At 36.0% G+C, this 15,320-nt stretch overlaps 1 protein-coding gene across 26 annotated transcripts in view; it reads left to right on the top strand.

Moving 5' to 3' along the window:
• LOC110452090 (serine-rich adhesin for platelets-like) overlaps nt 1–15,320 on the top strand; it is a 291,726-nt gene that overhangs the window by 207,002 nt on the left and 69,404 nt on the right. For all 26 annotated transcript variants that reach the window (XM_021500386.1, XM_021500395.1, XM_021500387.1 and 23 more), the window contains 7 exons: nt 6,355–6,396; nt 6,828–6,892; nt 7,371–7,432; nt 7,911–8,008; nt 8,300–8,541; nt 9,161–9,244; nt 9,602–9,775. In XM_021500386.1, coding sequence (XP_021356061.1) covers nt 6,355–6,396; nt 6,828–6,892; nt 7,371–7,432; nt 7,911–8,008; nt 8,300–8,541; nt 9,161–9,244; nt 9,602–9,775 — 767 coding nt within the window. The remainder of the gene's footprint in view (nt 1–6,354; nt 6,397–6,827; nt 6,893–7,370; nt 7,433–7,910; nt 8,009–8,299; nt 8,542–9,160; nt 9,245–9,601; nt 9,776–15,320) is intronic.

The following is a 15,320-nucleotide window of genomic DNA, read 5'->3' as shown; positions in this document are numbered from 1 at the left end:
GTTTGAAATCACCTTACCAAGTTGACATAATGCTTGTAAATAAAAAAGATGTTTTGTCCTGATAAAAAGTTGAAAGAATCTCTAATAGTTTTATTAGCCCTGCGAGGTGTCACCTAGAATTTCTCGCTTGAATTTTCAACAAAAGAGTTCCAGTGCCATTTTTTGGGTTTGTTTACCAAAGGTGGATTTTGATCACAGAGAAAGACTTGGGGTCGTATCACATGACCCAGCGTAACGGGTGGGCAGATATTTTTGGCATGATTTGCGGGAGGTAATTAGATCATCGTAGAAATGATCAAAGCTGACGAAGTATCTCCTCACTAACCCTGTCAACGTCGGAACGTAAAAACTGGCCCGGTTTAACCTCAATAGGGGGTCGATCTCATTGGCTCCTTTAAGTGCTATTATCAGGGTTTAGCTTGTGAGTGACAACTTTGTCTAGGGGCATTTAGTGGGGTTTTTTTTGGTCATTTTGTTACTTCATTTGCACAACATAAGTGTTTAGACTTTGCATCCAACAACCGTATGGTAGACTGGCCCCTGTCTCTAAAATATATCAAATTATGAAGAAAAAAATTATGCTTTAATAATTTTGATCACTTATAGATTACTCTGAAGTTTCAAACTAGGGGAGATAAGTAAGTAGAAAAAAGCAGCTGGAAAACTCTTTACAAAACCTTATGGGCTGGTAGCCAGTCTAATAGACTGGAAGAGTATCACATCAATATATCATATGTAGGTCACTGTGACCTATACTTTACAAAACTTACGGGCTGGTAGCCAGTCTAATAGACTGGGAGAGTATTACATCAATATATCATATGTAGGTCACTGTGACCTATACTTTAACTGATTTTGGTTAGATTTTTGCTTAAACTCCATTTCTATCAAAACAGGAGCACACATATATGTAATATTTACAAACATTCCCAATTATACCTTATATTATCAGACAAATTATTTCCAAACACTGCTGTTCTGAAACAAAGGGTGTACTGTCTTATAATGTAGAGTATGGGATTATCACTTGTAAGATACTATGTAAAATGTTAATTTAAAGTATCCCTCTGTCATTTCTTTGTTTTGAACCATTGCTGATATGAACTATAAAGAAAACCTGACACCTGACTGCCAGGTCAAAATATTACTTTCAATCAGGTTATTCTGATCAAGGCACACATTTATATAGAAATTCCTGAGCAAATAAGAAATGGAGAAAAACTTGAGAATAAAAACTGAGGAAGGAAGGGAGTATTGATTGAAGCGTTAGGTTTGATAGATACAAAGGGGCTAAGCTATGTTTTGTGTCCATGGATAAATAATGTAAGGTTTTGTTTCCATGGTCACAGCCAGGGGCACAGCACTCTGGTGTCAGGTCACAGATTTGTCTCTGTAGAATTCATTGTAATTCGGATCAGGTCACTTCCTGGTAGAAAAATATCTTCTGAACCAGTGACCTTCATTTATTTCAAATGTCACCCTGCTGTTTACTTCAGAATACTTTGGAATCTTGATTCAGGTGTCATTGTTCAAATCGAAGAAAAAGAAATACAAGGCTCCTATGTGATGGGTGGACAAGGACAAGAAATAATTGTGGCTCCCTTTGACCTTGATTTACTCACCTACTGGTCCGTACAATAGCTTCAATATTTCAACTAGAGAATTGATAAATATCCAGGTGTTTGCTTTCCCATTAACAGCTGGAATTCAATAAGAATGAGTAGAATGACCACTGGTCACTGTTGGTCAGTGATAAATATGTCCAGTGTTGACCGCCACAATATTTCTCTTGGTCTTTTCTTGCTAATTAAATACAGAGTCTTAAAAATTTTGGGTCTTTTTCGTTCAGTTTGCCTTAGACTGTGAAGAAATCTTAGTCAATGTTACAAACACTATAGAAATTGTCTTCAAGATTTTATGAAGGAGGTTGAACATTCTGATAAACCTACAAATAAATGAATGTCAGGATGTTGCATAAGAAAACTAGGTCACTACGACATATATTTTAACTTTTGAAAAGTATCTTTAAACTTTAATTGGCTTTGTGTACCTTGCCTATAATAAATTCTTGAAACACTAGTTATGGATTGAGTATGTAATAGGAGATGGAAAAATGTAAGGCCAGACCAGGGTTCGAACCCGGGACCCTCCATACTCTAGACGGACGCTCTACCAATTGAGCTATCTGATTGCCGACAACCAACCCAGTCCAGTCCGCTACATTCCTCCCTACTTTTAACAAATTCTTAGACACAGAAGAAGTGCACAGCTAGACCAGAGGGTTTGAACCACGGACTCTCCGAACTATTAGATCGGAAGCTCTACCAATTATGCTACCTGGTCGTCAGTCATTGACCCAGTCCAGTTCCCTAACAAGTAAATTCCTACAATCATAAATGTAGGGGTTTAAAGTAAGTCAAAGAAAACTACATTCCTGTAGTATTTGTACTTGCTATGAGGACTATAAACTGTCCTTCTTGAAGTGACGTTTTGGGAGGGGCTGTAAAATCTATCTATACAGTGTCAAGACCTTGTTTAGCTCATTCACCCCTGAAGACACATTTGAACTCCTCCTATTCATAGGTTGGAATAGTTCATTATGAAATTTCAGTGGTGAATGCATGGGTTTAACTTGGTTCTCATCATTTTGGAAGGACTTTGGACCTGTTATCCTGGAATACAAGGGCTAGATTGTCCGCACAACACACCCGCTAATGACATTAAAGGGTACAGGACACATCAATAGGGAACGGAAAAAATAAAATAATGTTAGTCCAAACAGAGAGCTCTGTAAACAAGTTTATAGCTGTCGTTTTCAATACTTGAAATGCCTTCCAGGATAAAAGAATTTGAATAGTCACCAGAACAGGTTTTCCTCGTCAGATATTCCGAGTGATTAGAGTTACCCTATGAGGACACATATCGTAGGTAGGACACCGGCACATATTATCTCTGTATTATTATCTAAATTTATTCAAATCTTTGTGTGTTAATGTCATCCAAACTTTTTATGTGATAGTTACACATGGGTTTTTTTGTACATTTTTGGCTGATTCTAAATATTCTAACATCTTTAAAAAGAAGGTAAATCACACACTTTCTGACTTTTCTTAATACAGAGTCAGTATTGTATATCATTCAATGAATTTCATGTGTTCCACATATTTTAATGAATTTATCAGAAAATTGTAAAAAGGATTTTCCAAAATGTAGTTGTTATTGAAATATTTTTTGGGAAATTAACTCATTCACCCCTGAAGACACATTTGAACTCTTCCAATACAAAGTTTGGAATAGTTCAAATTTCAGGGGTAAATGAGTTATTGGTAAAAACTGCAATTGCACAAAACACTAAAGTATAACTGACATTCCATAAGTAACTATTTGCAAATGTAAATGCATTCTTACACACTATAACAGCACGCGTGTACATGGGTGTGTTCTTACACATTATAACATCACGCATGTTCATGTGTGTGTTCTTACACACTATAACATCACGTGTGTTCATGGGTGTGTTCTTACACATTATAACATCACGCGTGTTCATGGGTGTGTTCTTACACACTATAACATCACGCGTGTTCATGTGTGTGTTCATACACACTATAACATCACGCGTGTTCATGGGTGTGTTCTTACACATTATAACATCACGCGTGTTCATGGGTGTGTTACCTGTACAACAGTATATAGCAGATCGGATCGCATAATGCTTACCTTCAATTTTACCTACCAGTATTTCGTACAAATTTTACCTGTAATCAATATATATAATATGTATTTGGTCATCTTGATGATGGACCGGTACATGTTAACATGGAATCTGTGTTTTCAGTAGGTTAAATACCCAAACAAAATATGTTCTTGGTAAAGTTTAACTTATAGTGCTACAATACTGTAAATGTTCGTCAAATTTTGACTGTCATAAAATACCTTAGGTATATACCTTGGTTTATCCCCATAAAAAAGTAACATAACTACAAAGTGTAATAAGGTCATCTTATACAGCAGTTTTTGTAAAGAGATGATAATATGGAGACATGATTTACAGTGAATTTTATTTTATACAAGATTTATGGAGTTTACCGTAGTTGTTGTAAGTTGTGGTGAGCAGGTAAAGTGGGTGTAACGACATTATTGTGCACCAGGTAACTTCAAAGGATCCATCTGATTCTCACCTGTACAGGTGTGATTTATATGTTGACATTTCAGGTAAAAAAAAAATCGAAACAAATATTTGGTGAGGTCTGAAATCTCCCCCCTATATTTTTTATAAAGGTTAGAATAGTATGTACATACTGGCTTGCTGTGCTTGCTCTAGTTGTTCTACTAGGTGACATTTTAAAGTAACAGGTATTCAAATTTTAGTGCTTGTATTTACCTGCCCGAGAGCAAGTTATGCAATCACAAAAATATTTACAAAGCATGCCTGTGAGTGTGTAAAATGGGTCACTATATCGACCAATACACGATATAGGGTCGTTATTCATTAACAGACTTTACGATAGTCATGAGTCAGGTTCGTAACCTCTATACCTGTATTCGATTGCATTATCGACCATATATGTACCAGAGGTTTTTCTAGTATACATTTCATTTGACAGCAATTACTTGTTTGATTTTTGCAATATTTTTTTATGTTAGAAATCAATTTCCATTTGTACTTTATGAGGTTTTGTCAAATTCGTTGAAATAAATCACACATTATTGAACAAATAAAAAGTTTGAGTTGAAGGTTAATTGATGAAATTTCTTTTTAAATATAAATTTTAAGTTTGATCAAGACCCTGTTATTCAAAGATTGATCAGCAGAACCAGTCATCAACACTGATGTTTTATTCTATATTAAACGTTTATCTGGAAATATACAAATATGTTTGTGTTATAATTATGTCTGCAGATGGTCATCCTGAATTTGTCAACATGTAATTTCTGTAAAAGTATTTAAAGTTTTGTAAAATACACGATTCAAGTTATCGGTTAAGCTGTCGTTAAGCTATCCATGCCCTGTAAAACTTGATGCAGCAGCAAAGAGAAAGAGGCACAAAGGGTGCAAAGTACCAGGAAAATACAATTGCAAATTAGTTTCTCTTTTAATCAAAGAAAATACAAATGCTTTGAAACAAATGAATTTCTCAAAAAGACATGCACAGTAATACAGATACATTTGTATCTCAAGGAAACATCTTATACTTGAATTAGTCATTCACCCCTAAATACACATTTGAACGCTTCCAATTCAAAGGTTGGAATAGTTCATTAGGAATTTTCAGGGTTGAACGAGTTAATATAGGGAAAGAAATAAAGGGTTTACTTTATGTCATAATAAACTGGATTCTTCTACAATAGAAGTATCTGTTTTCACTGTTCAGACACTGTCTGAGAATCTTTTTCTGTTAGTGTGCAAATTAAATGTGATGAGAAAATGATGACATTTGTGTTCTTCAGTTGTTGAAGAGCTCTTCTAGGGGAAGTATTTCGGAGATAGGGATGTGTGTTGACGATTGTACCAAGTCAGTGCCTATCTCAGCATATAACTTACACTGTCTGTATGACAAAGTCTCAAGTTACCTAGTGCGATCGCCTTTTGTCCATCGTCGTAAACTTTACTATAGTTTATATAGGGAAATCACATTTTGGACCAACATTTGTTTAATTTCCATTGGATTAATTCAAACTTAGTTAGCATTATCAGTATTGGATACAAGGTTAATGGTACGACATATCAGCCCTGACTGACCCCCAGGGGCTGATCGGTGGGGCCAAAAGGGTCAAATTGATATGGTAGAATCAAATACTCCTCATAGATGGAAGGGTCTTAAGGTGCTTCTGAATTCCAAACGATAAGCTCACACTCCACCAGATCAACTCCTGAATCCCTGGATGCTGTCTCAAATTACCATAATTCAGCTGACTGATAGAACCACTATTTGTACATAGTACATATACTACCCAGATCTTTCACACTACTTTTGCATTACATGTAGTTCAAGTTATCTTTGTTACAAAATTATTTCTTTTTCATTTGGCAACATCGATAACATCAGTTTTTACATAACTCAGGTGACTTTTAAGGCCCATGGGCCTCTTGTTTATATTCAAAATGAACTTTTACGTTATAAATATTTTCTTAATTTTACAAAACGTAGATTATATTTGTGTGTTTAGTAAAGGATAACTTTTGTAGATTACACTCATCAGTGATAAATTTGTTTGATGAACATTCACTCTATAAATACTCTGGTAATTAATGTAATTAAAGGTCCAATACAGATTGTATGTATTGTAATAGTTAAATGTCCGATACAGATTGTATTTATTGTACATGTGAATTTATTTTATTTTTTTCAGAAACATGAAGCAGTGAAAAAGTACCAGTATTCCCCTAGAGAGGTCAGTATCCATTGCTGTGAAAAAAATAGTCGGAAAGAGTCATGAAGAACTCTTTGTCAAAGTTTAAAATCTTTGTTTAAATTGAAATAGTTGATGATATACTGTATACCGCGAAATTTTCGCCCAGTCAAACTTTCGTCCTTCGCCCATGAAATCATTTTTCGCCCAGTGATAATTTCGCCCATCACATTAAATTACAATGTTGATTATGCTGTATACTTACATTCGCTGTAATGATTAATTCGTGATTAAAAAGGCGAAAATTAAACTGTAGCGCAAATTTCCTGTACCCAGTACATGATTAACATTTTAAAAAATAAAATAAAAGATAAGTGATCATTTGACAATGCTGTACTTATAGTGATGTGGATGTGAGGTTTTATTAACCCTATGTGGTAAAATGTTATTAACCTGTTACGTTGTATTTTCAGCCTCCGGCGTCAGGCTCCAACACACCAGGCGCAAACATGTCTTCCCTACGAGACATGATAAACAGGTATGACAGCTCTGGAATGGTTCCAAGGCTTTGTCTAAATTTTTGAGACAAATTTATTTTTGAAAAACCTTCTAGAACCATCCCTCTGAAAGCTTAATATTTTCATAGATTTTCAAATCAATTTATTATTAAAAATCAAAGGGACTAATTTAGCCACATGAAAATACTGTATTTCCTTTCAAATGTGAAGATTTTTCATGGAGTTAAGCACTGGAGACCAGACGGATCTGTTGTTTGAATGTCTATCTAAATTTAGGTTCAAATTCCTGTTCGGCCAGTTAAATATTTTGCTTTCCTGTATTAAAAATAAATAATATTTACATAAGTAGTTCACCATACAAATCCTTTCTGTCGTGAAACTTGCATAATCATTTGTCGTTTTAAGAAAATATAAATGCATTGTTCAAACCAGACAATTAAAAGGAACAGCTTCATATTATATGACACTGCTATAGCTTAACCGTTTGTAATGTTTCAGGGCACAGGTAGAAGAGGACCACCTTGTACTAGACCTCGTATACATCACGGAAAGGATTATCTGTAAGTTATGTCTCACACTCCAGATTTAAAATCTAATGTGTGATATAAAAAAAAAATCTTAAGTATCTGAAACGAGGAATAATTCAGAATTTTGTGTTCCTGAGAGGAGTTATCTGATTTAGTGTAAAACATTTGGTTTCATTGGTTGCAGTGGAACTCTGAATGTCTTCCTGATTTCTTCCTGATTTAACTGACTCAAGAAGAAATATTATAACAAATTACAAAAGTTTATACAAAAATAAACATATATTTCATTTCTACCTGAAATAGCTAAGAACTTGTGTTCATTCTGTAGTTTGAAGAGTTAGTGTAAGGGAGGTATTCAAGCAAACATAAAAAAAAAATTCTCACAAAATTCTTTAATTTTTGCAGCATCTGGGATTTTTATAAACACAATTTTTTTTGTTTATAATTTGCTATTAATGAAAGATTATGGGTAAAGAGAGAAATTTTCATTGAATTGACATTTTTGTTTCAGCGATGTCCTTTCCATCAGATGAACATGAAGTCACATACAGCTACAACCTGAAGGAGGTGATGAACATGCTCCGAACGAAACATGACGACAATTGTTTGGTGAGTACTCTCAGTGTAGACGCACCAGAACAATCTGGTTATTTGGTCGTCAGCTGAAGAAATGCATAAAATGGAAGTTTTTAAAATATCATATGTCTTGGAATATAAAAGTTTTTCATGTTTATTGCCTTCAGATCATGATTTTAATCTAAACACAATGTTTTAAATTATGTTATTTGACAAAAAAATCAATAAGCTATACAGAATGTATCAAAATGTTTTAAATTTTACTCCTCACCAAACCTGTTGACGTTCAACCCTTACATTACCAATTGACCTTTACCCGTACAGGTCATCAACCTGTCAGAGCCAAGACAAGACCTGGAGAAATTTAACCCTAAGCATGTGATAGACTACGGTTGGCCTGACTACCTGGCCCCTCCCCTGGAGCGCCTCTGTAACATATGTAAGGCGATGGACTCCTGGCTGAGCACCGACCCACGTCACGTGGTCGTCGTACACTGCAAGGGCAGCACGTCGCGTATCGCCGTCATCATAGCAGCCTTCATGCACTACTGTAGCATCTGTGCTAGGTGAGGAGGAGGATATATTTTTTTTGTGTTTTACGTCCTATTTACAGCTATGGTCATTTAAGAACATGCCAGATATTTTTGGTGGAGGAAAGCCGGAGTGCCTTTAATAAAAACACTAACCTGAGGACAGTAACTGGCAACTGCCCCATGTAAGCCTCGAACCCACTCGGCCACCGTGGTTCCCGATGAGGAGGAACACAGGACAACATAAGCATTATGTAGAACTTCATTTTGGCAGACATTTCATTACACTATATTCAATGGATGTAGAAATAAATGAAATATTTACACTGTAAAAATGTGTTAATTTTCTAACAGAATAAGTTAGCAATATTGACAAAAAGTTAATGCGGGGTAATTAAACTCTGCTAATTTGTGTTAGTATTCCTTAGAAAGCATGGAATATCACTACAATAAGTGGATACCATTTGATCAGAATTGTTTAAAATCTGATAATCACCTGAAATTTTTACTTAGTATCTGGAAAAGAAATTGATTTCCACCAAATGAGGCTATTATCAGTTTAAAAAGATGAATATGCTGTTGTGTTGCTAAATAAGTCACATAGAACTGTGGAGACTGTTACAAGGGAAGTAACTCTGACATTATCTTATTTCAGCGCTGACCAGGCATTAGACAGATTTGCTATGAAAAGGTTCTATGATGACAAGCTAGGGGGAATAACTCTTCCCTCCCAAATCAGGTTTGCTGATTTACTCATTATTTGATTGCAACATTCCATAAGCTTAATCTAATAACAATTTCTGTGTTTAATTTCTGCAAAATTTTAAGAAGCAAAGAAAATTGTTAAAATATTCTTTCAATTAATTTTGAATAATATTTTTCAAAATGTGGTCTTCAATTAATGTTATTTTATATTGTTGCATATTTTTTCAAAATTAAAAATCATCTAAATTTTCACAAGAGTCGTATCTTTGTGATAGTTCTTACAATGAGTTTATTGCAAAGATTTTTTTTTCTCAAGTTTTTTCCTATCGAAATAAGACAACAAATTTTTAAATAAAATCTAAATATTGTAAGTTTGTTTCTCTGTTTCCAGATACATAGAATATTTCTACGGCCTGCTATCGGGTGCAATAAAGATCAACAGTAACCCGCTGTACCTCCACCACATTGTTATACATGGGGTGCCTAACTTCGACACACAGGGGGGGTGTCGGCCCTTTATCAAAGTGTACCAGGGGATGCAGAACATCTTCACGTCGGGCGTCTAGTAAGTATCTATCTCATTATCAGTTAACGCTGGTGAACATGGTGATTTAACAAGGATAACTAATTCTCTGGTAACTTATTGATTATGTCATAATGTATTGTTCCTGATCACATGACCTTCATCGTCACTCAAACCGTGTTGTGTAAAAGTCTAAGAAGTATTGTGCCCTGATGATGGCTGTCTAACGGGCCGGAACATGTCAGCAACCAGGCTAAGGAAGATGATACTTGATGGAATCAAGGCTTCATGATGCTACTTTTCTTGTTTCAAATGACTTTTTAAGAGCCTGGGCTCTGTGTACCATAAGGTATCCTCCTGAAATCAAAAATATGAATAATAACATGTTGAATTACTGGACCTTGGTTCTTTGGGATCTTCCTCTACTTCTTTAGTCTTAATAGATAGAAATGTAAGTACATGTATAACCATTTATGGAATATATCAAGTCCAAACAGCAATATTAAGAGAATCTTTCATTGGTTAATTTCAACCTGCCAATGTGGGACAGGCTTATGACAACCTGTTTTCGAGATCACATTCACTTAGGGTCTTTAATAGCAAGAATGTGACTGGAATCACATGCAAGCATGTGTTCGTGTTGTTAGATAAATGTCAAATATCTGGTACCTATTGGTACAGCTAGGTAGACTAGGATATGTATTTTACACAGCTGCCTCTGTTGTTCAAACAGTTCATTTAAAGTATTAATAGCAAGAATGTGACCGGGATCACATGCAAGCTTGTGTACCTGAATGTTAGATAAATGTCAAATATCTGGTACCAATTGGTGCAGCTAGGTAGACTAGGATATGTATTTTACACAGCTGCTTCTGTTGTTCAAACAGTTCATTTAGGGTAGTAATAGCAAGAATGTGACCGGGATCACATGCAAGCATGTGTACCTGAATGTTAGATAAATGTCAAATATCTGGTACCTATTGGTACAGCTAGGTAGACTAGGATACGTATTTTACACCGCTGCCACTGTTGTTCAAACGAACAGCATTTTGGTCAGTAGGGCATCACTTCACTTTTTGCTACATCGTTATGCACTGGAGTTAACACTGAGGTAAACTGGAGTTAACACTGAGGTAAACTTGAGTTAACACTGAGGTAAACTGGAGTCAACACTGAGGTAAACTGGAGTTAACACTGAGGTAAACTGGGGTTAACACTGAGGTAAACTGGGGTTAACACTGAGGTAAACTGGAGTTAACACTGAGGGAAACTGGAGTTAACACTGAGGTAAACTGGAGTTAACACTGAGGTAAACTGGAATGCACTACAATGTTTTGTCTAGTGCACTATCATGCTGACTACCTGTGCACTAGATATCAACTTAAGTTTGTACCTGTAGGAAAGGTACGTTATAGCAGCCGAAAAACAAGGAAGGTAGTACAGGAAACCGACAATAACTTTACATTTGGCTTTAGCATACATGACAGTGAAAATGGTCCAAACAAAATTTGATACTGTCAAACTTTGTTTTTTCAATGACAGAGATTTAGAGTATCTGGGAACTGAAGACCATCATCTGTAAGCAATCAAACAATGTTCTTATTTTCAAATATATTAACTCATTCACCCCTACATATTTAAGCTGGACTTGCCCAGTCTTTGATTTGGTAAGGTTCAAATGTGACTTCAGGGGTGAATGGGTTAAAAGGAAAGTAATTTAGAAGCATATCTTGGTGTCTGATGTAACTTCTTCCAAATGAGTTTAACCCTTTCACCACTGTAGACCATAATTGACTCATGTGTGGTAGAGTTTATTAAAGTTACATAGGGGTGAAAGGGTTAACCAAGGACCACATATTTCTAGTCCAATGTTCTTCTGATAATTCCCTATGGCCACAAGTCAGTCACGAGGTATGAGGTGGTTCACCTGTATGACATCTTTTATTGACCTTTAGCAATGACCTTGGAAAATGCTGACCATTGAGTTAGTAGTATAGCTATATAGATCAGAGGTGGTCTTGCTAATTGTGACCACCTACTATGGTCAGTTGTGTAAGTGTGACCCTAATTAAACATGACCACTACATGCATTCCTCAGATGAGATAGTGTTGGACATGCTGTTTGGGTGGGTCAGTCATGTGATCTGAGAGGGAGGGACAGAGTGTATACTAGGTAGGAAGTACAGGGATTGAGGGGGTGGATGTAACAACTGACCACACAGTAGGAGGTCAAGGAAGTCAAGATATCCTTACAGATTACATACTTACTAATTCCTTCTTGTCATGTCCTATTTTCAAAGACTTGATGGAAAATATTATAGGTACTGGTGTATGTTTGTGGAAAATAGTGTAGGTCCTGGTGTTTGTGGAAAATAGTGTAGGTCCTGGTGTTTGTGGAAAATAGTATAGGTCCTGGTGTTTGGAAAATAGTGTAGGTCCTGGTGTTTGTGGAAAATATTATTGGTCCTGGTGTTTGTGGAAAATAGTATAGGTCCTGGTGTTTGTGGTAAATATTATAGGTCCTGGTGTATGTGGAAAATATTGTAGGTCCTGGTGTATGTGGAAAATAGTATAGGTCCTGATGTATGTGGAAAATATTGTAGGTCCTGGTGTATGTGGAAAATAGTATAGGTCCTGGTGTATGTGGAAAATAGTGTAGGTCCTGGTGTATGTGGAAAATATTGTAGGTCCTGGTGTATGTGGAAAATAGTATAGGTCCTGGTTATGTGGAAAATATTGTAGGTCCTGGTGTATGTGGAAAATATTATAGGTCCTGGTGTATGTCCTGGTGTTTATGGAAAATATTCATCAACGAATGTTTCGCAAAAAGTACAACTACTGTACAGAGGTAAAATTCAAATTTAAAATATTATTTCTCCATCTTTTAAATTCACATAAAAAAGGACAGGAAAATTGATTAAAGGGAAAAGTCATTGATTAAAAATGTGAATTCACCGTCTTTAGAATTTACATAAAACGGACATGAAAAGGACAGGAAATACTTCATTTTAAGAAAAAGTCATTCATACAAAATATTATTTCTTACAGAATTTGTGTTGACTTCTTTATCATACGTACACAAAACGCAGAGGAGCCATGGGGATAGATCATTATTTCAAACAGAAGTTGGAAAAGTTTCAAATATTTATGCCCCAGGAATAAAAACTAAATCCTCACGATTGCATGAAGATTACTTGGGATGTTTTAAGACTTTGGCATACACCAAAATTTCTAAATAAATCGAGAGATGAGTAGTTAAATCAAAAGCAGGAGGGATATGAGGGGGGACTACACACCACGGGGATCCCCTTATCAGGCCTAGCACACAGGCCTGGCAGATCAGGCCTACTCAGAGATGTTACAGAAATTTTCCTCCTTGTGGGGCTCCAAAAGGGGAAATTCTATGTTCTAGATTCATCGATGTGATAATTTCAAAGAGCTTCTTTTTAGTATTGATATAACAGCTTGTGATTATTATATCATATGGTTTAACCTTTTCACCACTGTAGACCATAATAGACTCGTCCATATCAATACTTGGTATAGAGTCTACTAAAGTTACATAGGGGTTAAAGGGTTAATATATCAGTTGTGTTGATGTGTCCCCAATACAAGGGTTTTATGTCAGGTTATCCAAGTTGTCAGTTAGGTAAGGTGCCAGATAAGAAATGTTTCTGAATATTGAGGTGATATTTGAGTGAGGTGTCTGAAAGTTAAGATGCCAGGAAAGTAGTGTCATATAGCTGATATAAATTAGAAAATTAAGATATATCTGTAATGAGTTTGTAATTTAACATGACAGCTGAAGTGTCAAATAAGTAAGGTGTTGGAGAGTTGAGACCGTGTCAAATAAGTAAGGTGTTGGAGAGTTGATCAAATAAGTAAGGTGTTGGAGAGTTGAGACAGTGTCAAATACGTAAGGTGTTGGATAGTTGAGACAGTGTCAAATACGTAAGGTGTTGGATAGTTGAGACAGTGTCAAATACGTAAGGTGTTGGATATTTGAGACAGTGTCAAATACGTAAGGTGTTGGAGAGATGTGACAGTGTCAAATAAGTAAGGTGTTGGAGAGTTGAGAAAGTGTCAAATACGTAAGGTGTTGGAGAGTTGAGGCAGTGTCAAATACGTAAGGTGTTGGATAGTTGAGACAGTGTCAAATACGTAAGGGGTTGGAGGGTTGAGACAGTGTCAAATACGTAAGGTGTTGGATATTTGAGACAGTGTCAAATACGTAAGGTGTTGGAGAGATGTGACAGTGTCAAATAAGTAAGGTGTTGGAGAGTTGAGACCGTGTCAAATAATTAAGGTGTTGGAGAGTTGATCAAATAAGTAAGGTGTTGGAGAGTTGAGACAGTGTTAAATACGTAAGGTGTTGGAGAGTTGAGACAGTGTCAAATACATAAGGTGTTGGAGAGTTGAGACAGTGTCAAATACATAAGGTGTTGGAGAGTTGAGACAGTGTCAAATACATAAGGTGTTGGAGAGTTGAGACAGTGTCAAATACGTAAGGGGTTGGAGGGTTGAGACAGTGTCAAATACGTAAGGTGTTGGATATTTGAGACAGTGTCAAATACGTAAGGTGTTGGAGAGTTGATCAAATACGTAAGGTGTTGGAGAGTTGATCAAATAAGTAAGGTGTTTGAGAGTTGAGACAGTGTCAAATAAGTAAGGTGTTGGAGAGTTGAGAAAGTGTCAAATACGTAAGGTGTTGGAGAGTTGAGGCAGTGTCAAATACGTAAGGTGTTGGATAGTTGAGACAGTGTCAAATACGTAAGGGGTTGGAGGGTTGAGACAGTGTCAAATACGTAAGGTGTTGGATAGTTGAGACAGTGCCAAATACGTAAGGTGTTGGAGAGTTGAGACAGTGTCAAATACGTAAGGTGTTGGAGAGTTTAGATGTCTCATTAAGTAGGGTGTCAGATAGTTCAGATGTCGGATATAAAATGTCCATAGCTGGAATTTCTGATGACAAAGGTTTAAAGCATTGGAGAGCTGATATATGAGATGAAAAAGTTTTGGATATCTGATTTATTACATCAGTTAGGTAAGTGGTATAGTAGTTACATGTACTGGGTGAAGGTCAAGGTTGTGTTATAAAGGTCATACCTGTTACAGAGTTCAAGACCTTTAGAAAGGTCGAAGCTGTGCTTTACAGGTTAAGACGGTGTTGTCAAGGTCAAAGTCATGTCGTCAAGGTCAAAACTGTTATAAAGGTCAAGGCTGTATTATCAAAGTCAAGGCTGCCTTTTCAAATGTTAAACTGTTCTAAAAAGGTCAAGGATGTGTTTTGATGGTCAATGATGCCTTATAAAGGTCAAGACTGTTTTAAAAGTCCACGATATGTGATTAAGGTCAAGGAAGTGTATGTAATAAAGGTCATAATTATGTTGGCTTCCACATAGCCATTATAGATAAGGATAGCTGTCTGATGGACATTTTGTGTATTAGGGTCAGTTTGTAGTGACAACTTGATCAAGTTGAATCAGAGGCTTTGTTCTCCAGTTAGAAACCCTTTTAATAGGAGGCTTTGTAGTGTTTTGAAATAAGATAATGAAGGGATTTTGTTTTTTTGTTTAACTCCTACATA

The sequence above is a fragment of the Mizuhopecten yessoensis genome, unplaced genomic scaffold, assembly GCF_002113885.1.
Source record: "Mizuhopecten yessoensis strain PY_sf001 unplaced genomic scaffold, ASM211388v2 scaffold6383, whole genome shotgun sequence".
NCBI lineage: Eukaryota > Metazoa > Mollusca > Bivalvia > Pectinida > Pectinidae > Mizuhopecten > Mizuhopecten yessoensis.
This window is presented reverse-complemented; position numbering and strand designations above follow the sequence as displayed.